General features: G+C 41.4%; 1 protein-coding gene across 1 annotated transcript in view; it reads left to right on the forward strand.

The window, feature by feature from the left end:
• Positions 1–23,881, forward strand: part of ITGA9 (integrin subunit alpha 9) — a gene marked incomplete at both ends in the record, with an annotated part of 229,450 nt that overhangs the window by 164,592 nt on the left and 40,977 nt on the right. The window contains 5 exons of the mRNA XM_082327280.1: positions 10,711–10,797; positions 12,106–12,185; positions 15,544–15,633; positions 18,353–18,461; positions 21,211–21,318. Coding sequence (XP_082183406.1) covers positions 10,711–10,797; positions 12,106–12,185; positions 15,544–15,633; positions 18,353–18,461; positions 21,211–21,318 — 474 coding nt within the window. The remainder of the gene's footprint in view (positions 1–10,710; positions 10,798–12,105; positions 12,186–15,543; positions 15,634–18,352; positions 18,462–21,210; positions 21,319–23,881) is intronic.

Consider the following 23,881-nt stretch of genomic DNA (forward strand, 5'->3'; position numbering starts at 1 on the left):
AAGTGGTTGGGGGAAGCTCTCAAGCCCTCATGTGCTCCTCCAAAGCCTCAGACAGCAAAATGTCCAGAAAATGGCATGACAGGAGGCTTCCTTGGGAAGTTTCCAGTGCCTGCAGTCAAGGTAGCTGCTGGCCTCCTCCTTGCAGCCTTTCAGCTCAGGTGGTTCCTCCCCGATGGGATCTATGAAGCGTTAGAGGCTCGTGAGGATGGGAGGGAAAAGGCAGCTTGAGCTTTCTAGCCCTGGGAAAACGTTTGGTTTGGGTTGTGTTCAGGAGTTAGGGAGGCCTTCAGGAGCCTGAGGTTATCCTGACTGGACCGGCAGCCCCCTGCGCTGAGAAAAGAGACGCGAGTGCCAAGCCTGAGCTAATGCGTCTTCCCTGGGGCATGGAGGTAGCTGCAGGGGCCAGAGCCCCAGCATGAGTTCCTGGACTGATGGTGTCAGCAATGATGTCACTTCTCAGATGCTAATTGCTGCTGGGGGGGAGGGGTGGCCTCAGAAATGAAAACTTGTCGTTAAGAACCAGATTCCAAAAAATACATATTTGCTCTGCTGAAAACTGTTTTCTTCTGTGACTGCTTTTGCGCCACTGTCTGTGGAAAGGATGTAAAAGCAAGGCTCTCGTCTCCATTCCAAACTTTTATGAGTCATAGTAAAGACATCACAGGGAAAGTCTGGCCATTACTCGCCTGGACAACTCCACTGGGGACAGTGGTCATCCACCACTGTAAAATAGGCTGTACTTGTACACCATCCTGTACTTGGGGGACACTCTATCAGTTTATCCTAAATAACAAGCTCTACGCGACTTGTCATACGGCCCACTGTGCCCAAATTTAAAGGGCATTCCTTATGTTATTAATAACACCCAGGTAATGCCTGAGGGTGCTCGGGTGGATGAGCGTTGTTGTGGGGGCAGGTGGAAGTCTGACCTTTAAGCTGCTCCTGCTCTGCTGGAAGAGTACGTGTAGCCGTACATTAACACATATGGAAAAGGATCATACAGTCAGGCCTGACCAAACAGCGTAGTTGAAATGTGACCAACCTCGGGATGAACGAGGGACAGCTGACCTAACAGTTCTATGGGGATGATGGATCTTGGTGATGTTCCCTGGATGATTTTCTATATCTTGAAAAAATGAAATTCAGCAGTTCTCAGCAATCAGGGAAAAGAAAGATTTAGCTTGCATAGTACAGTGAAAGCTGATGTAAGTCTAATTGTTCTGTTAAAAATGAGAGTTAGTGTGGCAGCAAAGGAGGTGAAACTTCTCAGGGTGGCACCAAATCCCCCTTTCTCTTTATAGCTTCACCACCTGCCCTGCCAGGTCATCTAAAAACATGGGAGAAGCAAAAACACGATCATTGTTGTTGCCCAGCTCTGAAACTTGTTTTGGGGCTTAATCACTTATGTTAGCTGAGTGAACAATTTCTGCTGCTGCTTCCACTTCTGAGATGATGTGCGTTAAAAATCTGCTGTGCTAGCTTTTCACCACTTACTTAAGATAAACGTTTATGAAAGAGAAAGAGAGAGAAAAAATAAGAATGTTGGGAATATCCAGTAAATAGAAAAGTTCTTGACTTTCTCTCCCTTTTTGCTCAGAGATTTGCTGTGTCGGCTGGGATCGGTGAGCTCATGTTCTATAAATAGGCTCCATCCAGGGAGGAGAGGGAAGAGGCGGGAGGCTTTAATTAATTATATAGAAATAGTTGTTTTCACAAAATAAGCAGCAAATCCAAGACGTTTGAAGCCAGGCTTGCTGGGCTTGGGGGTGGGGTGTGCCTACAGCATTTACTAGTGAGATCATGGAATAGGACAGAAAATCTCTTCCTAATGCCAAAGAAAACTGCCCCCCCCAACCCCAGTTCTTTTTATGAAACAACTGTTAAGGTTCCCCGACCCTCTTTCAAGCTTATTTTCTGATAATGCATCAAAGGATCGATTCATTATCAGAATACAGGTCCAGACATCCCCCTCCTCCAGATCTTTATATGCACATTTGGCTGCGTGCATGTCAGCGTACTCGGCATATGTGGTGTTGCTTGCTCATGTAAGCACTGGGACGACAAGGGTCTTCGCCAGTGAAACAGCAATTTGTGGAGCTGCAGAATGTGCAACGTTCACGTTTGCTGATTCAGTTTGTTAGGGCAATATCTATGTGTTGAAAAGTAAAGGAAAACTTCCAGTCCCTGTGACACATTTAAAACAGACCCTTGCAACACGCACACAAAATCATTTTATTCCATTTTATAATTGGACTGGATATCCAATATTCTTCAATCATTGCATTCAAGAGGTTAGTTAGATGCTAGTTTCATTACAATGTCTAGCTGAGCAAGTCCATATTGAATCTATAGCGCTCTCTCTGTAATATTTTTCCTAGCAGGCAATGATTAACAATGATTTTCACGCTATAGTTGCTATTGCTGCTGATTTATCATTGACTTGTCCTTCATGTTATTCACATTGTTACTTGCATTCCACCTGTGTTTGGAAATTATTTACAACAGAAGAAACCTGTGAAGCTCGGGCAACAGAGCTGTTATGTTAAGAGTAAAGTCATCTTAATTTTTTTCCATCATGAACATTTTTTTATTCCTTATGTGTGATTCTGTCACACACTTTGCTTTGGCAAGTGCAGAAGTGCATGTAGAAGAGTTTCTGAACACAAGGTGTTTGCTTGAAGTTGCTGAGTAAACCATATGTCATAAAACTCATGTCATAAAACTCATGAGATTTTTGCTCTGAAAGCAGAAATTCCCTGAAATACACATGAGAATTTTTTCCTGGACCTTTGATTGCTTTTAAAGCCAATAGCCACCTGTGCTGGACCACTGCAATCCGTCTTCAAAGCTACCATCGTACTAGGATATTTTTTTTCCCAGGCCACATTACATGCTCACAGCTCGTGAGAGGCACCGTGGCCTTCCCAGGTGGCCGGCTGCCACCACTGTGTGCCACTGCTGCTGCCTGGGAAGCCGGCCCCAGGGAAGCAGTGCATCCCGCCACCATGCAGAGCTTTCTGTGCGCCTTCCTATGTCTGACCCCCTGTTTGTGCAGTGTTGATGGCAGTAGGTGTTAGAATGCTTTGTGCATTTGGAGCTCCTGAAACAGATGAGCAAAAAAAAAAAGAAAACCAAGCCCCAAAACTGCTGGCTCAGTTTGAGAAGTACTGAGATTTCCAAATGCGAGCAAGTTGCTGATGCCTTCGGCATTTGCTGTGAGCCGAAGGAGTTGGGGAAGGTCTGTGCCTGGCAGGGTCCGGCCCAGAAACACAGGGGAAATATTAACTGTCTGCTCAGCAAATAGAGAGTACTGCTGACAAAGAGGCAAAGCAGACGTCAAACTGCTAGTTGTACTAGTAAAACAGAGGCCCAAAGGGCTTCGGCGATGATAATCAGAGCAACTTTTAAGAAGTATCTGAGGTAGATCAGACCCACCATTTCAGTCATTTCAGATGATTTTTGCTTGAATTGTTGTACAGCGCCAGGAAGAGTTCCCGGTCAGTAATACCACTGATCCTCTTTGTGTTCTTGCAGTTTTAAAATACGCAGCGAAGCCCATTTTGGAGGAAGGCATGGTATCTGTGGAATTTTGTGTTAGAAAAACTGAGCTGTTGTATGCACAAGAAGGGGCCTCCAAGATTAAATTACTCTGAGCTGCACTTGCACACAGTCATAGGGAAACTCAGCATGGACTGGTCTTTTTATCTGAAAAAATCCCCAAGCTTTCAGGAGCTCAGGCATCCCTAATTGCTCTTGTACATGTGGGTAACTGTGACCCATGTTCTTTGGTGACCTCAGTTGCTGTGGAAAGAAAGTACATCAGTATGCTCAGGGGGTGGCTATTAAATGAATTGACAAATCTTCATATCCTTGAAGCCTCAGTGAAGGCATTAAGAGAATTGTGAGGCAGGGAGAGAGAAGGGTAGGAGCAAAATAAAAACTACACTCTCAAAACCCTAGGGAAACCCAGTGGGGAAAGTTGTTGATAGTACAACCAAAGGGCTTAGACCAAGATTACGAAGAGTGATTTGAAGAACCCACCTCAAACATGATCAAAGAGGTGAGCCTTTATTTTAGGTTCCTGACATGGGAGGTGTTTGTGCTACCCGGTTTTGCTAGCTAAGTGCATAGGAAGCAGATTACCAGCTGTGAACAGACATATGTTCAGTGATATGTCCCAAAAGAAGCTCTTCAAATGCAGGTCAGGTCTATATAATTGTCCTGTTGGGTGGAACAAAACTTCCAGATGTTCATCTAAACTCTCATTTGGGAAAGTGTCCCTCTTCGCCAAAAGTACAAATTGGAATTATGGAGGTATAAGTACGTGCTTTAAGTCAGGGTCCATGATGAGAATAAAAAACTGTACAAATTTAGCAAAAGTGTATTTTTCCCAGTGCCTGATGTAAGGCTCTACTTTTGGTGCAGGTCAGAGAACCTACATTTCCCAATGACTGGTGGGGAGAGTTACTAGTAAAGTCTATGTACTGGATAGTATATAGTAGGTAGATGCATAGTATCTTAACTTTTGAGACTTAGCATAGCATGAAGTGGACAGTGCAAGTAGCCCTCCTTTGTGATATTTTCTTAGCGTATTTGTTTCAGAACTTCTCAGATGAGGATGCTGTTCGCAGTCCCCTGTAGCGTCAAGTGTAATGGTTCACAGACACAGGAATTATAGAACAAGAAAACCAATAACAACAAGAAAAAAAATAACAAGAGTGTGTGCTCTGGCAACAAGTGCAGCGTTCCTCAGTATTCACTCTTGTCATTCTTCTTTTGTACCCTTTGGAAAATGTGCAGCAGCATAAAAAAACCTAACAAGTTAAATAAATTCTCAACATCTTCAAAACAGGAGTGTTCTGCCAACATATTATCAAGGCTTCCAGGACGTTTTCTACTCTGTTCCAGAGCATATGTGCTAGTAGCCAGGATTTGCAGTGGAGACTTTCCTCCATCTAAATAACAACAAAAAAGCTTTAATTTGAGTATAGCCAAGGAAAGAGAAATATAAACTGCTGGTAAATGCATTTTCTAACAAGTTGGGGGTTTTTTCTTCTAAAAAAAAATATGGATTCTCTTAACAATTCTGCAATTAAGACATTTTCAGTGCCTTTCATTAGTGATTTTAATCCATTCAAAAATAACAGCTAGGCAGAAGAGTATTTAAAAGGGTGAGGTCAGCTCTGGCACAGATCAACAGTATTCAGTGCAGTACTGAACTCACTCTAAGTTCAGGAATTAATATAACTTTCTGTTGACTATCTTGGTATGATTTTATTAATAAAATCAGTTTGAGCCATATCTGGCACATCATTTTGCAAGTTTAGCATTGTTCTGTTGCATCTCCCTATTGACATTTCAGATGTAGTATCTACTAGTAGCTTGTGTGCTTAGAAGCACAGACAGCTGGCAAGCCATAAATGAGTGTTAGGATAGTTGAATTCACACCTTCTCTGTGAGAGCACTGGTGAGTGCAAAATAACACAAGTGGCCTATACTTTTATATTTGTTTGCTTTGCTGATAGTCATAATTTGGTAGAAGAGTTGTCAGATAGAGAAGAGCCTGGTACTGGAGATGGTTGAAAGGGAGTTAACGGGCTGGGGGAGATTACTTAAGGAGATTCTTGAGGCAAGGAGCTTGCAACCAGTCATGGATGGGGATGAGGGGTGGGAGCAAGTTGAGGAAGCTTGTTGATGACTCTGGGTTGGGGCCAACATCAGTTCAGATTTTGGTTGGACCTAAGTGAGGCAGAGAAGAGTCAGGGTGTATTGGCTGATCAATAAGTCATCACACATGAGCTATGCGAGACTCCCTTGGGAAAAAAACGTATGTGATCTGATTTGACAACAGTTAGTCAAGGTGAAGCTGAGGAATTTTCAGTATCCTTCTTTGGGCTGTGCCATTTCACGTATGGTGGCCGTTTCTAGTCATCTGCATTCAGGAAGAGGGACCTCAACCAGGAGCAACATGTTGTGTTGGTATGTCAACATGAAGACTCTTCACAGAGGCAGAGTCTCTGACCTGTGACTGTGTTTTATCTGGAGCCAGGCAACCTTTTTTCCACCAGCAGTTCTCTCTTACTGTTTTCTTAAGGCATTCACTCTTCCTTCTTCTTAAGTCTTAGATTTGGCAGTTAACCAAGTTGAAAAGGACCCTTCAAAGTCAAAGTAAACAATATTTAAGAAATCTTCTAAAAATGTTTGTTTCAGGAGGAGAGGGGACAAACAGCAGCTGTCTTTGAGCAGGGTTTGGTTCTAATAAGGGATGTTTCAAGGATCATACCTAAAGTAATCTGGTATTCTGCTTCAGCTGGCACTGGTCTCACCTTTGTACCATGAGAACATTGGGCCCATCAAATACTATCAAGGGAAGACAAGCTTTTTAAATGCCAAAATACATGCAGTGAAAGACTTATTTGGTATGACCTGTTCTAGTGCTGACAAGCTGTTTTCTTAGTGATAACCTTCCTTATGTGGCCTGAAAAAGGTGTGGTTCTCTTGCAGTCCAGTTATGGTCTCTGTGATAGGAAAAGAGCAAAATCTGGGGTAGTTTTATGTCTTATATCCCCAGATAATCAACTAGGTGAAACCAGTAAAAGGATATTGCTCTTCAGTTATTCTGAGGTAAGATAATGATCCCGTAATCCAGCATCCCATCTATGTGGATAAAAAGCTTTACTCATGTTGAAATGCTTTCTAGACCAAGCCGAATACATTGTTTTAAACATTCAGCTTGATCTAGCTTGTCTACCCGTCTGAAGCAAATTACTCTGTGAGCCCCTTACTTTCTTCTGGTTAGGTATCTGGGTTGTTTGGGGCAGTAAGGATTTGACTGCACATAGTGTATGGGTTAGGGAGAAGAGTATGAGGAGACGCTGCTCCAAGGCACATCCCACATTGTCAGCCTGCAGTCAGATATACTCAGGGCTCCACTTCTGCTGAGACCGGTACTGGCCAAAGCTGCCAGTGGAGGAGAGGGCTGGTGTCCCCCGGTGAAGACTGCATGGTGCACCAGGCGAATGTCTGAAACAGCAGAAAGATGGGGAAGAACTGGGGAAAAACATGACCATTGCTGAAATTTCTCCTCTTAAGCCTTAAAGTTAGCAAATAACAACATTCCCAGGTTGCTGCTTCTACACACTATATTAATATGATCTTTACCAGCTTCCTGCACTACTTAGTCAGTTGAAACCGCACGTAAGATTTATATTTCAAACACTTATGTCCAAAAATAAGGCCATTTTGTTACACCTCTGCTCATACACCCAATTACATGGCCCAGGGATTATGTTTGACAGCATTATGCTACAGAATTTAGGTTGAGTTGTTGTTTCCCCGTGTGCCCCTCATAATGGAGTTAGAACTTGCCTGTTTCATTGGTCATGTTATAATTATCAGGAACTTTTCTTTCTGCAATAAAGGACTTTGAGAAACAGACTGAGCCAGCCTGAGCTTCATGTTTCTCATACCCAGGTCTGCATTTGTTATGCAGTAATAGTACAGCGATTTGGCTAATTAGTTTGCTATTTATCTGATGGACTCTCCTAAGAATATGAAATGCTGTGAACTGTTTCAGAAAGAAAACGAAGTTTTCCAGATAAAGCTTCACACTGTCTCATTGGAAGGGAAACTTCCAACCCCTTTGGCTATGTTTTCTAAGCAAACTAGAAACTGCTATGGAAACTCATGCAGTAAGCTGAGTTCTCAGCTGGGTTATATTGTTGTAGAGAAGCATTCCACACTAAAAGCATTACCTAACATCAGCAAGAAGTGGCATCCAAAATTTCTGGAAGCCCTGAGTTGCACTGTTTCCATTCCCTATTTGTTAGATGAGACAGCACCAACCCTTCAGCTTGCTGGAATAGTGTGAAAATTGAATTTATTTCGTGCTTACAGAGTACCCACGTGTTACAGAGCTGAACACCGTAAGGAAACCCCATGAAGAAACAATTTTCTCTCTCTCCAGAACAGTGCACTGCAGATAAAGCCTGAAGCCAGACAGTGAGCAGTGAAGGAAAAACAAAATGTTTACTCATTAGCTGAGCTTCTCCATCCTAATCACAGAGCAAGGCAACAGGTCCATGGGAAAAGTTTTGTGGGTAACCTGTGTAATTTAGAAATGTGCAGAAGACTGAACCAGTGTGGTGCAGGCAAAATTATTTCTGCTATTTCCTAGCATTGAAAGCATTAATAATGTTGTATTACTATTAAACATTAAACTGGATGGTATGCTAATGAATCCAGAAGGTCGTTCAAGTCAATCTTACTGCATCCATTAAGCTGTTGCAAGCAACAACAGCAAAACCAGCCAATGCAATGTTATCTGTCATTTCTTTAACGGGCCATTATAAAACAACTGGCATCTGCCTGCCTGCTGTCAGGGCTGCAAAGGCAGGCAGCTGCCAATATGCAAAATGAAAAAGTACTGCACTTCTTCCATTATCAAGATGAGAGTTCTTTCTGTTATCGTGTTTTTTGACATTTCTGAAGTGATATGGCCTTGAGGAGAGGAGGCAACCTCTTGGGTCTGTCTGGGCACTGTCACCACCAGACAGCTATGTAAATAGAAACCCCTCTTGAATGAACAAAGGCTGGGAGTTGATGAAAGAGAGTTCATAGGTTGCCACAGTTAGACAGCAAGGGACATTTGAACAACACAGAACCAAGAATGTTCCCAGAGGAAACAGCTGTGAAATTTTTCGTTTGGTTACGCAGCTGCTCAGAGTTTGTGTTCACTTGATCACTTGCATAAAACTGGAGAACCTCCCAGATTGCCGAGAGGAAAAGGCAAGTGAAGGGGATGCTTCACCATTAAGCACTTGCTCTGCTGTTTTGTGTTAAATGGAGGAGAAAATCTAACACAGCATATGAGGATGGCAGCTTTGTATGACTGAAGCTAGATATTTGATTTGCTGAGCAGTGCCATCTTTTGTATTTCTAGAAGTAGAAACATAATGAAGATTGCAAGGAAACAAATCCATAAAGAAGCTGAATGTGGAGGCCACTGCTCTGGCATTTGGGTAGTATTGGAGTAATATCTTGCCATCGGGCATCTCCAAGCATGCATGGATTTTTTCTTTACATTATTTTCTTTTCATATGAAACCAGTGCAATGAGTCAGATAAGAAAGGTAGCATTAGGGCTATAATTTTCTATAACTGTGTGCCCTGATTTGAACCATGATTTTGAAGATAAAGGAGACCTTGTCTTTCAGATATCACAGGAAGCAGTTAAAAGATCAAGAATCTGAATGCTGTCAGACTTGTAATTAGGATAATAGTAACGTCTATCTGCAGAGCACTAATGTTGTGCTCGGGTCAGAACGTGAAAAGCAGAGAGGCATTTCCCGGAGATGCTTATAGCCTGAGTCCATGGTTCAGGAAGATACTTCCACAAGTGCTTGTTCAAGCTGAGAATGGTACTCATGTAAACGCTTAATTTTTAAGTGCATATTTAAAGCAGAACTCATATTTGAAGTGATTTAGGAAATGTGCATAAGGAAACAGAGCCTGGGCTTCACAAACTGCTGTAGATACTGAAAATAGGTCAAATAAATCATGTGTCCTGTAGCTAAGAGATTCTCAGCTACGTGTCTAGAATAGAGTTAATTTCTAGATTCAGATGTCTAAATTTAGGCATTCATATTGTAGCTGCATAACATCAATACTATAGCTCCAGTGATGATCTAGTCAATACTAGGGCCTAGAGAGGTATTCAGCCCCGTCTAAACTAAACACCTGCATTTGGTCTGCTGAATCGTTTTCTACATCCATTGACTATGATGGGAGCACTGATATCTAGGTGACATAGCAATCAGTTCCTGTGTAGGCACCTAAAAGTGCATATCAGATTCCAGAGCTGAATCGCACTCTTAAAGTTTAGTGAGATGAACTTGTCCACAGTGACAGAGCATAAAACTGTTCCCTGATAATCTGGAGATGAGAATGTGCTAACCTGGAGCCAGACACTTATTTTATGGAGCAAGGAAACACTCTTCATTCAACAGAAATATTTCTGTTGTTGTAGTGGAGTCACCAGTCAAGCAGGATAGGGCTGCTCTAACCTTTTTCATTTGTATTATTGGCAATGTTCATAGTCTGTTGATGTTAAGCATGAGGAGAGGCTTATCCCTGTACTTTATCTATGCCCCCATTGTATCACTAAAGAAAGTTGGTATCCATACCAGTGTGGCTCATCTGTAGACCAGAGAAAGAGATCAGGACACCAGGACCAGATTAATGTTTTCTCCAGCATCTGTGCATGGCATGATTTGATCACTGTTGCCCAACACAGTTCTCTCTTTATGATACTGGTAACTGGAAAAACTACCTTGGGGAACTTGTATTCTGAACTATTTGAAAGCTGTCTTTTAGTAAACAGAGGGAACAACTGATGGTCTGAGTTATCCAAGAACTTGGGCTGACCCTCTGACTCTAATGTGCTTAGTCATGCAGTATTTCCCCATGGTCTGTCTCTCAGAGCAATGTTCTGATGGTTGTCTTCTTTCCAGTGCTGGTCTGACTGAGGTGGAGTAAGGAAGTGCAACACTGCACTTTTCCTTATTCAGTGAGTGTTAGTTTTCTGGGAATAATGGTGCTATGGTGGGAAATACTTAGTTTTCTATGATACTTCATCACAACAGTATTTCTTAGTAATCTTCTTTTTCTCCCCAAATCTATCATCTCATGGTCTTTTTTTATTTTCTTACAGGAGGAGCTGGGCATTGCCTGTGAGTTGCTGGAGTCAGACTTCCTCAAGTGCAGCGTGGGATTTCCTTTCATGAGATCGAAATCTAGGGTAAGGTAATTTGCAGAATGATGGTCCGTTCACCTCTTTGTGTCTAAGGAGTGGCTGGAAGGGCAACTGCTCTGTTAAATGTGTGTGACTGATACTTTCTGTAGCTTTCTAACCCAGATATCCAAGCCTTTCACAGTTACAGAGGGTAATTTTCTGCAGAAAATTAGAAAAAGACTCTCTGTCATATTTATGTTGCCTTATTCTGTTTTTATTTTTGTCTTCTCTCACATTAAAGTGCAACTAAACTTGTATGAACGACAATGAAAATGTCTTAATGACTTTTTCATATTATGGTCTCCTGGTAGCTTTTAAAGAGGGTTTTGCTTGGTAGTAGAAGATGAACTCTCTCATAATGTTTAGAAATCCCACTGGCTTCTTTTTGTCACTAAATGGAGCTGTACAAATGACCAACCCAGAAAGGTGAGGAGATGAGGAATAACTTCAGGATGACCTGAACAAAATGAATCTCAAGTTTTTCAGAAAATTCCCATTTCAAAACCTAATCCTTTCCATTTGAATTGACATATCCTTTGACCCGACGTGAATTTTTTTCCTTTATGTGTTTTATTGGCTGTAATGTGCTCTTTTGAAACATTTTAGAAGATTTTAAATATAATAGAAAAAATAAATGCGGTAGCAAACATTATCTGGAATATAAGAATTTCAGTGTTTTGCTTCAGAATGACATAGTTGGATTATCTTCAGGTTTTTTTCAGCAAGCCATTGAAATTAGCATGAATTTGGAAATTGTTTCACTTGGCCAAAAACTGTTTTGGAGTTAGGTGGAAAAGTTGTTGCATGGAAAAGTTAATGTAACACTACAGTGGTCATCAAAGTAGATTCTCTTTTCAGAATTAGCACCTGATTTTGTCCATTATGATGGGTGGCCTGAATGTTGCTTTAGCTTGTGCCGGTTGTTCCCAGTCTCTGTGCAGGCCTATGGGATGATCTTTATTCCCCCAAAAAGATCTCTTTACTAGCAAGTAGCGTATAGATTGGTGCTGAGGTAGTTTCAGGTAGTGATCCCCTTATACTAGAAGACTCTTCCCCGGCAGATGATTTCCTCAAGAAATATCTTTGAATGGCAGTTCTAGTAAAGGCAATGAAGGAAAAATTGGACTCTCTAGTATTTGAACAGAGACAATATTGCTAAGATTTAAAAGCTGCTGTACAGTACAAGAGGCTCTCTTACATGTATCAAAATACGCTTTTGTACAGCTACGCCAGTAAAATATATGTGAAGTTTCAGAATAAATACATTTTGAAGCAATATACTGTGTCTCTAAATACCGCTTTTTCTCTGCACAGTATGAGTTCAGTGTGATCTTCGATACAAGCCACTTGTCTGGGCAGGAAGAAATGCTCACCTTCCTTGTCACTGCCCAAAGGTAAGGGAACCTTTGTATGTCTTGATGACTTGGAATATTCTTTGTTGCATGAGGTGTGCATTGCATATGCTTGACAATCATGTGACAGCGGTCACAGACACGTGTATGTGCAGTAATCAGGATAAATTATAGGGCTAAATGCATGTATTTTGATAATGGCAGTTGTACTAGATGATCATCGTAGGTCCCTTCCAACTGAATTATTTTATACTAATATAGAGGAACCATGTGATGCAGCTTCCTGAAAAATGAAGTAGGATCGTGCTTAGGCTTTCTTTGCCCAGGCAGTTGCCATTCTGAAGGAGCATTTTGTGTTCTCTCAGTCAGAAGGCCCTTGTGTTTCTGCGCCCATCCCTTTGGGCCCTGTATCAAGCTCAGCTCAGCTGCAGTTGACGATCAGCACCAGGCAGACCCATTTGTTCCAGCATTTGAATGAAATAAGCATGCTTGGATGCAAACCAAAAAAGATAAATGCTTTCGTCAGATGGTCAGGGATCTCACTGACAGTTTACAAAGTTGCATGTCTATTTTTTGCCCCTCTGCATCTTCAGCGAGCTATGAGAGACTGCATGAAACAGCTGAATAGGGTACTTCCACAAGGGCACTCGGAGCAGGCATTGAAGTAGGGTGTGATGCCAAATATGTGTGCATAGGGATTTTATCTCGGGCAGAATAAAAGGTGTGACACATGCTCCGTGCCTCCTGAGATGATGTGCCACAAAGCAGCTGACTCTGTGGGTGATTCAGTCACTGGCACTGTCTGGGTGTGTATGGGAACTGACAGTACTACAGCTGCATTAACCTGGGCCACAAACTGCTGCTCTGACGTGCTGGGAAGCTCCCGCTTCCACATACTGTGTGAGTGGGCCAACTTCGTACCCTCCCGTGTCAAAATCAGGATCTCCAGCCTGAATTCTCCTCCCCAATTTGATGACACCTCATCAACTGGCTGAAGATGAGAGATGAGATATAGCAGTTGCTGAGTGACTGCTCTCATAAGGCATAGTCCTTGCCCTGCAGTAACAGCTGTAGATGGGAACAGGATCCTGCAGCATGTGGGGCTGGTATGAAACACTGAAAGTAAGACCTTGCATCAGAGGGGCAGGACCATGTCTTGCATGTTAGAGAAGTTTTGTTCTTCGTGAGGTGTTTTCATCATGTGTTCAGATGACCCCATGATGCTTCTAGGTCAGGGAGATGCATCATATCTGTTAGGTGAATGCCAGCTGGTGCAAAGATGGGTCAGCACTGCTTTAAATTTGCCCAGCCAGTGTTTTCGAGATTGTACCTCTCATTTCCCTGCCTTGGATAGCACAGGGCTTTCCTCTGTAACCTCACTCCTCAGATTTCTGTGCCCTACCAGTGAGAAGGGTTAGGCAATGCCTTTAGATGGAGCAAAGAAATAAATAGTAGTTTGTACACATAGTGTAAATGCTCAGAAGGGTTCAGAGAAAGTTTCTCATTTCAGAAGGATGGGCGGGAAGACAGTTGTGTTTTGAAGGATTCAGCTGAACCTCCAAAGACAACAGTGCAGGTCCCAGTGCTGATTACCCTCATTTTCTCTGTGACTTTGGGCAAATTGCTCAATTCCCTTGCTGTCAAATAAGTGTAATAAAATCTGTCTACCACAAGAGTTGCAGGGAGCCCTGGGGTAAAGTCAGTGATAGGGAAATGGAGAGGAAGTGTCTGTGCTGTGGCCAGACTGCAATGAGTGGGCACATTGTTTCCACACAAAGCTGGAGCTGGTCTGGCAGAAATGGTTAGATGCAGAGAAGCTATGCCATGCTGTCATGGGAAAGTAAGTATTGCCCTTCAAGTGGCCACTTAAGCCTGTCCCTTGAAGCTGCAAATTTGGCAGTAGCATCTCTAACAAGAAACTGGTTCAGTAGTGGGAAAGATCAATTGGAGAAAGGACTGAACATGACATTACATTTATTCTTTTTGTTTAAAAGAAAAAACCAAACCCTCTTCTGTGCTTCCTGGCATGAACTATTTTTGTAGAGCTAGATTCGCTGAACAATATTCTCCTTTTCTGACAGTACCTTTGCTCCATTTGAAACAGATAAGCACATACCTATGAACCCTATATGGAATTCTACTTGCTTATTCTGCTTGCCACCATGGTATCTTGGTATTTGTGTTGGATGAGAAATGTCTCCATTTTGGACTCTGAGCCTATTCAGAGGAAAAGCTTTTATTAAACTTCTTTTTTCCTGGGACTGAAAGTTTGTGGGTTTTTCCATCTGGGCCCTAGTTTTATTAGCAGACATGGCGAATGTCTCAGTTGCAGAAAGCTGAGCTATATCTATGCATGTATGTAGCCAGCAGGCTCTGTTTTTGTAATCTGAGCAACTCATCATCTGCATGGTATTGCTTGGGATGTTACTGCCTGCTGTTGCCTCAGTGATACTGTCCTCAAATAAATCAGATCATATCTTCTGTTTTGCCAGTTTGATTTGTGAGTAAATCCAATGAACTGCAAGGCAAAAGTGATTCCAGAGTCACTGCTGAAGAAATTGGAAATAAATGTAACATACCTTTCAAGATTGTTCTTCTGAGCTGTCACCCACCAAGCAGACTCACCATCAGAATTAGAATAATTACAAGTTTGCGTGTTGGACATGCATTTCAGGAACCTTTCCCAGACTTCATACATAAGTGTTCACATGGAAATAAACTTGACTCAAACGAGAGATAATTGCTCACTTTTCTCTTTCCTCCTTCTGCTTTTGACCAGTTGAGGCAACTGTCTTTGAAAATGTAAAGTAAAAGTGCTTTCATTTTGGCAGCTAAGCAGAGGAAGAGGGGTTGGAACTGCTGAGAGGTTACAGCCGGTGCAGTACAAGGGTCTCACGCAAAAAGCTGCTTGTAATGGCACCAAATTGGTGGTGTGGTACAGTGCAGGTACAATGAAAGCGCTGTGTCATTTACTGAGTCAAAGCCCTCTGTGGGGTGTGTGTATCCCGCCCAGACTGACGTACAGTCAGACTGGGAGAAAATGAACCCTTCCATTGGAGTCTGAATGTCCTTGTTTCTCTCCGCTGTGTATGATGGCTGCTGTAGTTTTGCACCGATGTTTGAATTCACACCTTGCTCCAAGATAGGTTTTTTTGGTGTGAGCCTGGTCACGTCACAGCCACAGCGGAGCAGCTGCAAAACACGTGCTTTATGTGCGTGCCCTCTCCAAGGTGGGATGTACAAATGCAACTCTTAATCTTTAAGAGGCTTCTTAAGGAGAGCTGACGTCACTCAAATAGAGGGGCTCAGAGCACAAGGCAGAGAGATGGTAGCTGTGAAACTGTGATATATAGCAAAGGCTGTCGATTTACAGCATGTTTATTTTTGCTTTCTGGCACAGTGGAAACCTAGAACGCACTGAATCTCTGCATGATAACACTCTAACCCTGTCGGTGCCCCTGATGCATGAAGTGGACTCATCTATCAACGGGTAAGTACCAGTCACCAAATGAAAACAACAAAAATAATAATAATCCTAACAATAACATCTGAGTCTCTTCCAGTGAAAAACTGAATTCTTCTCTTTGTTTACATGTAGCCAGACTGTTGCTTTTTCCCTGTTTCCCAGACTCTGGAAATACAGACACCCTCATTCATTATCTGGGAATTTTATTTGTCATGCCTTTCATTCCAACACTGTACCTCTTTCTCACTCCTTCCTAGCTAATGCTAATTAGTTACCATCACATTTATAGTAGGTATTTTAGTGATCATAGTTGAATTCATGCGATTCTGTAGATATGATGTACCTTAAAATAAAATAAAACCAGAACAAGTAAATAACATCTTGTTCCTTAGGGCATGTCTTTAAGGGTATGGTTGAGAATCACCAGGCCAAAGGTTAGGGTCAAATGTTCTGGGATTTTAAGGAGCATGGTGGAGTCTAGCTGTTCGCCTTTCTGTTTAATTTCACAATCAGAATCACTTCTGCTTCTGTTCATTTTCCCACTCCCTCTGCTCCCTTGTCTGCAAGGCGTCTGAATACCAACCAAGGAACATCACCCTTTGACTGAAATACTTGTATAACACATAGCTGTTGTCCTCTCCCCAGGGCTGCCCCTGTGTGAGTTCCTGCCTTTGTACTCAGAGGTCTTCCCTTCCCCTTCTGCATTACAGTCTAGAATGAAAGCTTTGCAGCCAGTCCCAACAGACAGACCGTCCTCTAGCATAGACAGTGCTTGAGGTGGAATTGGGGGACCTGGTCACTGGAGGTGAATTAGCATCCACGTGGGCTGAGAAAGTTGACATTCATTCCTAAACTGGGGAAGCAAAAACTCTTCAGCAGTGTCCCCAAGAGGTCAGTGTCTGTTTTAGCCACTATTTATGGCAACCTCCAGGGAATACTTATTGTCTAAATGACCAGTCCAGGTTGGCATCAGTGGAAGTCAAAGATTCCCTTGGCCAGCATGCTATATGTGTAGAAACAACGTTACCTGCACTGACGTATGACTTGGCTGAAAAGCTGGGTAAACTCAGATTCATGGCCTAGTCTGGGTTGTACCACATAAAGCTGGTTGCCCCTCTTGTTGCATAGAAATAAAATCTCTTAATGACTGCCACAATAGTCAGAATGGCTTGAGCCTGCTCAGAGAAGTGAAGAGCGCTGTCAGACCTCATAAGACGACTAGCAAGGACAAAAGTCTCTCTATATTGAGACTACAGTCTCAGCAGCGTGTTCTGGAAGTTTTTGAATGTTTTCATTGTTACAGATTGTGTAGAAATTTAATTCTGTATCCCTTGCTTCTTGATGCTTTGATACAGATCAATTTTTGTACAGCTTTACAGATGGGAGCGTTTTCATCTGTGTCTTTAGATCTCTCTCACTTACAGAATACTGCATGCCAAAAAAACTGATGAAAATTAGGCTCTCTTCTTTCTCTTCAGAATGTACTTTTTTAAAGCACAAGGTCTCTGAATTTCTAAGCCCCACCCAACGGACTATGTGGATTATTATTTTTTCCTCATACACAAGGCTTAGTTAATTCAAGTGCACAGGAATGTCCAACTACCAGGGAAAAGTTGGGTTTATTGGAGACCACAACATTGCTAGGCATGGTAATATTAGTAATACTCTTTTTTGGAAAGTGTATTTTTAAAGCTTATTTTTATTAGCTATCCTGCATTTGGGTCCACAAGAGCAAACTTCATCCCTGGTCATAAATAGCCCGGAAGGGCTTGTACCATGTTTGGGAGGAGCCTTCTGGCACAGTGCCGTAAATGGGAGGAGTAAATCTTGTCTCTCGCTATTTCCCCTAGCAATCCCTGGCATAGGAGGCAGGCAGGAAAAAAGGAAATGTACCTAAACAGGCTTAAAATCCTGTCTCAAAAAGCTCTGACCCAAAAGGATAGCCTGGGAAAGAAGCAGAGTTTTAGGCAGTCCCTCGCCAAGGTTTGTCTGAAGTTACAGCAGGACCCTTTCCAGCCAGTGGAGCAGCCTGAGATTAGAGGGAGGCACAAAGGATGCTTAAAGCACTCCTAGTCCTCTTCTGCAGGATTTCCAGGTACTGTGGTGTGCTTCCAAGTCTTTTCTGATAAAACCCTACTGCATTTTACTTTGTGATAAGATGATAAGAGTAGTTGAGGAGACTTGGCTTGTGCCACTGTAGTTGAAAGCAAGTTATATCTCCCTCTACTCTTCCCTTTAACCATCTGCTAATCATAATGGTAGTGAAGCTCAGATAATTAATGAAGTGTTTATTCCTGCAGTGCTATATACACGGTAGATAAAATTGCAATGTTACTTTAGTGAATATGTAACTGAAAGTATTCCTATTAGTAACTATTTCTTCAGATTAACTTGGTAGTGCAATGATTTCCTGTGTTACACAAGCTATAGGACTTGCACAAATCATCCGTGGCAGGGGGCCCTGGAGAAGAGGTTTTGTGATAGGAAAGGAGAAAAGGAGATCAGATAAGTAATCAAAAGAAGTCTGGTTCAATGATGTGATGTTAACCTGGGTCAGCTGAGATGCTGCTTGTGTAGTCTAGTGTTGTCAAGAGGAAATCAAATCACAAATAATAGATTAATGTAAAATGGTCCCACAGAATTTCACGTGACCAGAAAGCAAGGGATGCAATTCAGCTTGCCACAAATATATTTAATGTTGGTGACAAACACAGCATATTAAATCTATGTCTTGATCTTTCAGAGAAGTCTTCCCTACTTCATTTTTCTATGGTGATTCTGTGGAAGCATCCAACTTCGTTCAGTTGGAAAACCACGAATGCCTTTTCCAGTCTCTCAACTTCACACTGCAGGTAAAACTGATCCTTATTTTGGCTGCTTTTCTGCTTGACAGTGCACTCTGGTTTTGTATGTCTTTTATTCTGAGTGTGGTAATGGGCTTTGGTACATTTCTGTATCACAGTATGCTGTGCAATGCATTCTTGATTGGATGCCATATTTACAGCATGCAGGGGTGGTATATTTCCTTATCTGAATATTTTATAACAAGAATTGCAAATGGGGCATCTCACTTCCATGGGAATGAAGCTGCTACCATTTGTTTCTCTTTTACCTTTCATCACGTGCTGAGTAAAGAGCTCTAGTTACTCAAGTGCCACATCCTGGATGCGGTCCCAGGTTCAAAAGGGAGGAGTAATTCTTTTCAGTGGCAGGGTCATTGAGCAGAGGTGTGGACAGCCTTTATCCATGAGAACAAACACGTACCTGTGCAAGGGATTCAGACTTGCTAAATGCCCCCAGTATGAAAATGTTTATAGCACTACTGATAAGAGTACAGCCCGGGGAAGAGACTGTGACACTAAAAAGACAGGTGTGAGAAGGTTTCATTAAATGTCTCATACCATCTCAGTGTCATTCAAGTGTTATCTATAGATTACACTTCACATGGCAGTTAGATGGGTTCCTGATGTGGTAACACATATGGATGATTTATTATAACAAACTCTTGTGATGCGGCTGAAATGAACTTGTCTCGCTGCTGTGACTGTATCTATTACAAGCACTTCAAATCCTTTTTGACCGCTAGATGGAACTAGGGAATGATAAATCATGCAGAGGTGAGGGAATCATTTATTGTGAAAAATAGTCTTTCGTCTTTTTTCCCCTTTCTGTTCTCCTAGGCATGAATGCCACTCAGCTCATAATGAATAACACATGTCTTCCTCCGTGGACAGACTGTGGTCCAGATCAATTAAGCCCCTACTGTCATGCAGTGCCCTTAGCTATTTACTGAAAAAGAGTGAAAGCAGGATTTCAGGACTTTAAAGCTTCTGTGAACCAGGCTATTAATTCTTGTGATTCTGATTTCATTCTTGAGGGTTTATACATCTTACCCCTCCCTCCCCCTCATAGCCAGTTATTGATTAAAAACAGATAAAGAACAGATGTACTGATGCTTTAACTAGATGAATATTTTCAATAAAACGAAGTGATAACAGGTAAAGGAGAGAGAATCTATATATTGGCAGAGCCACCATTTGTCCTGCTCCATCCTCTTGTCTTTCATGCACACGCTTACAAGTTGCAATATTAATAATTTTTTTCATATAGAAGTAGAAAAATATACTGTAACAAGTCACAGATCTGCTCTCCAGTAACATGGTAAACCGCATAACTGTGTATGTCAGAGAGAAAGGGTAGAATTTCGTAATGGGCAAAGCATGGCTTGTATCACTGTTTTCTTAATTGTTTTTAATGATTTGCCTACCATTTATTAAACTTCTCCAGATGGAGAAAAGTAACAGTTTCTTAACCAAGAAAAAGAGATGATTTACAAAAATATGGGGCTTTATAGCGGTTTTTATATGTGAAAATCTATACCATGTCCAATGTTAATAAGGAGACATATCTATGCATCATTTTGGGGGGGGTAACAAGATGTGCAATGAAAATGTCTTTTCTGCATTAAGTCTTATATCTGATCTCAGTGAGATAATCAAGTTTTTTTAGATGTCTAACATGAAACATTATGTTTGTATTTCATGCAGCATTTATCATGCTCTGTTGTAGTGGGATTTCTCCCCCTGCCTGGAGCCTCAGGGTTTTTTGTAAGGATTTGGCATTGTGAACTGATTCTCTTTATCAATCAGGCATTTCTTCAAACATAAACAGTGTTTGAAGAATGAAAACCTGTTGGTTTTAGTATTTGTACTTTACACAATTAACAACTGATTACTACATCTTTCGACAGTACTGTTTCAGCGCAGATAAATATTCTAACAGGCTTAATGTTTTTACTGTATGCATTATATATGAGTTGTTAGAAACAACTAGGAAGTATTTTTCCTAAAAAAAAATGTAGGTGGACATGAAAACTTATTTTCATTGAAAATTTTCCATGGATAGTTTCTTTTCAGCAAAAACCCACAAATTTTGGAATTTTCACTGGATACATTTCAGTGGTAGACTGGAAATTCTTTGAGTTTTTGTTGAAAATTTGCAGGGGATTTGAGAGAAAGCCAATGTTTTCCACTAAGAGTTTCATTTAATTGGAAACCCCAGAACTTGAATGAAAGTTGTTCACGTGCATTTCCTGGCAACTCACTCAGCAAACCCACAGTCCGGTAGTCACAATCATCATTACTTTGGCTTCTGCTCCATAAGGAAAACAGATGCAGAATATAATGCAGTGGTTACCAGATGGAAATGAGAATGTTAACTGAGACAGCAATATTTCTTACAGTCTTCCGGCTGGTGTTACCAAAACACTCAAAGAGTACTAGCAGTGTCTCTGTATATAAGGCAGAAGACTCATGCTATTTGTATTGATGACTGTTAATTATCCTGCAAAACTGCTTCTCAGTTGATATATGAGCTGTGCCTAAAGACTGTTAGATAAGCTAAACCTTTGACTTCATCCTGATACTTAGAAAAGAAGTCTTAGTCTGAAGACATTGAAAAACTTGCCTAGTATTTGAATTTTTTCAAATTTACCTATACTTCTAGCTCTGGGTCTACAGTAGATTCCCATTTATGAGCAGTCATATATGTAATTTTATTTTTATTGATTTTTATACATTTATATGCATCTTTGTCTTATAGGTTTACAATGCTGGACCAAGCACTCTCCCTGGAGCTTTTCTTGACATTTCATTTCCAAACCGCCTCTCTGCCACTGGAGCCGAAATATTTCACGTTCAGCAGATGATGGTGAGTATGTTATGATGTGTTCTGAGCCCAGAGAGGCACTGAGAGCTATTGATGACTGAAAAAAAAAAGTCCAGCAGAACTAGATGAATCAGTTGCTTTTTTAGACAATAAAAAGTTCTTTGTATCTATGGCCAGATCATCATAAGCAGCTGAGTCCCTCCAGCTGTTGACTGCTGTCCCTCACCTAGGGCAAGCAGCCAGTTGTGTGTTCCTGGTTTCCTACAATGCAGTGTAAAACTAGGTCAGGCTAATCCTCAAGGAAATGTGGAGAGCACTTCCCTGAGTCACACCTCCAGAGAGGATTGAGTCTTAATCAGAGTCCTCCCTGATTAAATGGTGTATGCAATATCAGCAGGATGTGTTACCAAGCTGACTCACGTTCCCTGTTTTTTTCTGTGGTTATCTGCAAAAACGCTAGCTAGGTCTGAATACGTTATCAATATCTATTTTTCTATAGTCCATGTTATAATTTCCTCTTTTTGAGTGTTCTTTTAAGTAACAGAGAAATGTATCCTTTCAACACAACGTTTTTTCAAAAGATGATTTTATGTCAACTACAAAGAAAATCAAAATAAATTGTGGCAAAGGAGACACATTCTTAGATTTCATTTCTAATATTTATTTATTACTTTCAAAGCTTTTCTTAAACCACTAAAATACCATCATTTATACTGTGGTGGCTAAGAGAGGGAAACCTCACTACTGAGGTAAATTTATTGCTGAAATTCAGAGTAAGTTGTCTTTGTGAGATGGAACCGGCTCTTTGGGCTACTTGAAAAGAAGTGCTCTACTTTCTTCGTTGTTAGCTACTTTTCTAGCCTTTTGGCTGAAAACTAGTACCATCCCTCATATGCAGGTAACTGTGTCACTGAATCTGTGTAAATATGGATCCAGTAAAACCTTTCTAAGCAGGTTTCCAAGATTCGTGCTGTTGAAAGGTATGAGATAAATATATATGGCTTACAGATGGGCACTAAAGGCAGAATCACTGAGAAACAGATTTGGGATATTGTATGAGGCACCAGTGTTGTATAGACTGAGTCAATTCTCCAACTAGACTGAATTAATTCACCATCCTATGTCTCATTTTTCCACGGCATTGCATTTTAATGTTTTATTTAGTCCAGCCTTACATACAGAAGATTACCTTCCCTTCGACACATTGCCTGTCAAAGGATGAAAAACTGACCTGTTTCCTTGTCCCTTCCCTGGTCTCTGTGTGCTGTGGGAGAGGGTGTGTGTCTGGGTGTGTTCGCAGCAGCAGCAGAGAGGTGGGAGTCTCCTTAAAAGATTTTGTCTGGCCAAATGCTGGTGTCTCCTCTAAAGTCAGTCATCCTGTATATTCCTATATAGCCAAGAGAGAGGAATAGAAAACTCAGCCCATCTAACATAGGGTCTGATGAATTCTTTCTAGGCATTGCTTGTTTCTCTTTGTTGACTCTTGCAGAATTCTGGCCAAATTGGCTTAGACAAGACACCTGTTTTGCACGCTTGACTTAGCTGAGGTGTACGCTACCCACCGAGTGGACAAGGGCTAATTTCCAGGCATAGTTTGTCATCATTTCTACACAAGACCCTAAGTTACAGTGACAAGGATGGGATGGACTATATGGCTTTGAATAGCTGTTAGAAAAACAAGGCAAAAGCCTTAAATCTTGCACTGAACTTGTTTTTCATTGCTGTTGTACCTCTGATGGCTTACCTAAAGGAGGTCCAGCTGGGCGATGTGACCTTCAGCACTGTGCTAATAAATACTTGTAGGGTTTTCATCCTTTTTCCTCAACAACAGGTTGCATTTCTCCCAGCATTATTTGATGTCTTTCTTCTACTTTGCAGTTTGTCGTTGTAGAAATTTCAAACTGTCATTGTGAGACCTATTTGCATTGCAGGCTGAAGAGTGGTAGTCGGCAAGTATGGTTTTATGAGAGATGTCTGCATGATACACTGGTGTACCCTGGCTCATTTCAACCACTGGTTTTGGGTATATGGTCAGTAGGAGTCTAATGCATGACTTAGAGCATCTCTGACATGTTAATAAATGTTACCCAGGCAAATCTTAGTGGTTATCCCTGCTTTACAGATAAATAATTGAAACACCAAATGGTTTGCCTGAGGTCACACAGGAAATTTGTGTCAGAGCCAGGCACTGAACCCATGTCTCCCAAGTCTCACTATTGTAACAGGAAAAGCATCCTACTCTCTTTCCTCCTGCCTCTCTCCCACTGAGTTTTTATTGACTGAAAAGGGAACTAAAATCATGGAGCTTTTCATTTTTTCATAGACTAAATATACTTAAACAAACAAACAAACAAAATCTTAAAAGCAGCAGATTGGCATGAACTTTGGAAAATGGGTTAGGACAGCTGTTTTTCAAGAGCATTTTTGTAAGCATAGTCATTAAATGTTTCAAGCTTTTGCTTATTTTGAACTTCCCAGAATCTAGACAGAAGTAAAAGTGATAGTGCCCTTTCAGACAGTGCAGGTGTTTCTGTAATCGTACCTTTATACCTATAATCCAGCCGTTCTAGCTGTCAGTGTTGCCGGGCCTTACAGAATAGCTGTC

The sequence above is a fragment of the Platalea leucorodia genome (assembly GCF_965183815.1).
Source record: "Platalea leucorodia genome assembly, chromosome: 1".
NCBI classification, from domain to species: Eukaryota; Metazoa; Chordata; class Aves; order Pelecaniformes; family Threskiornithidae; genus Platalea; species Platalea leucorodia.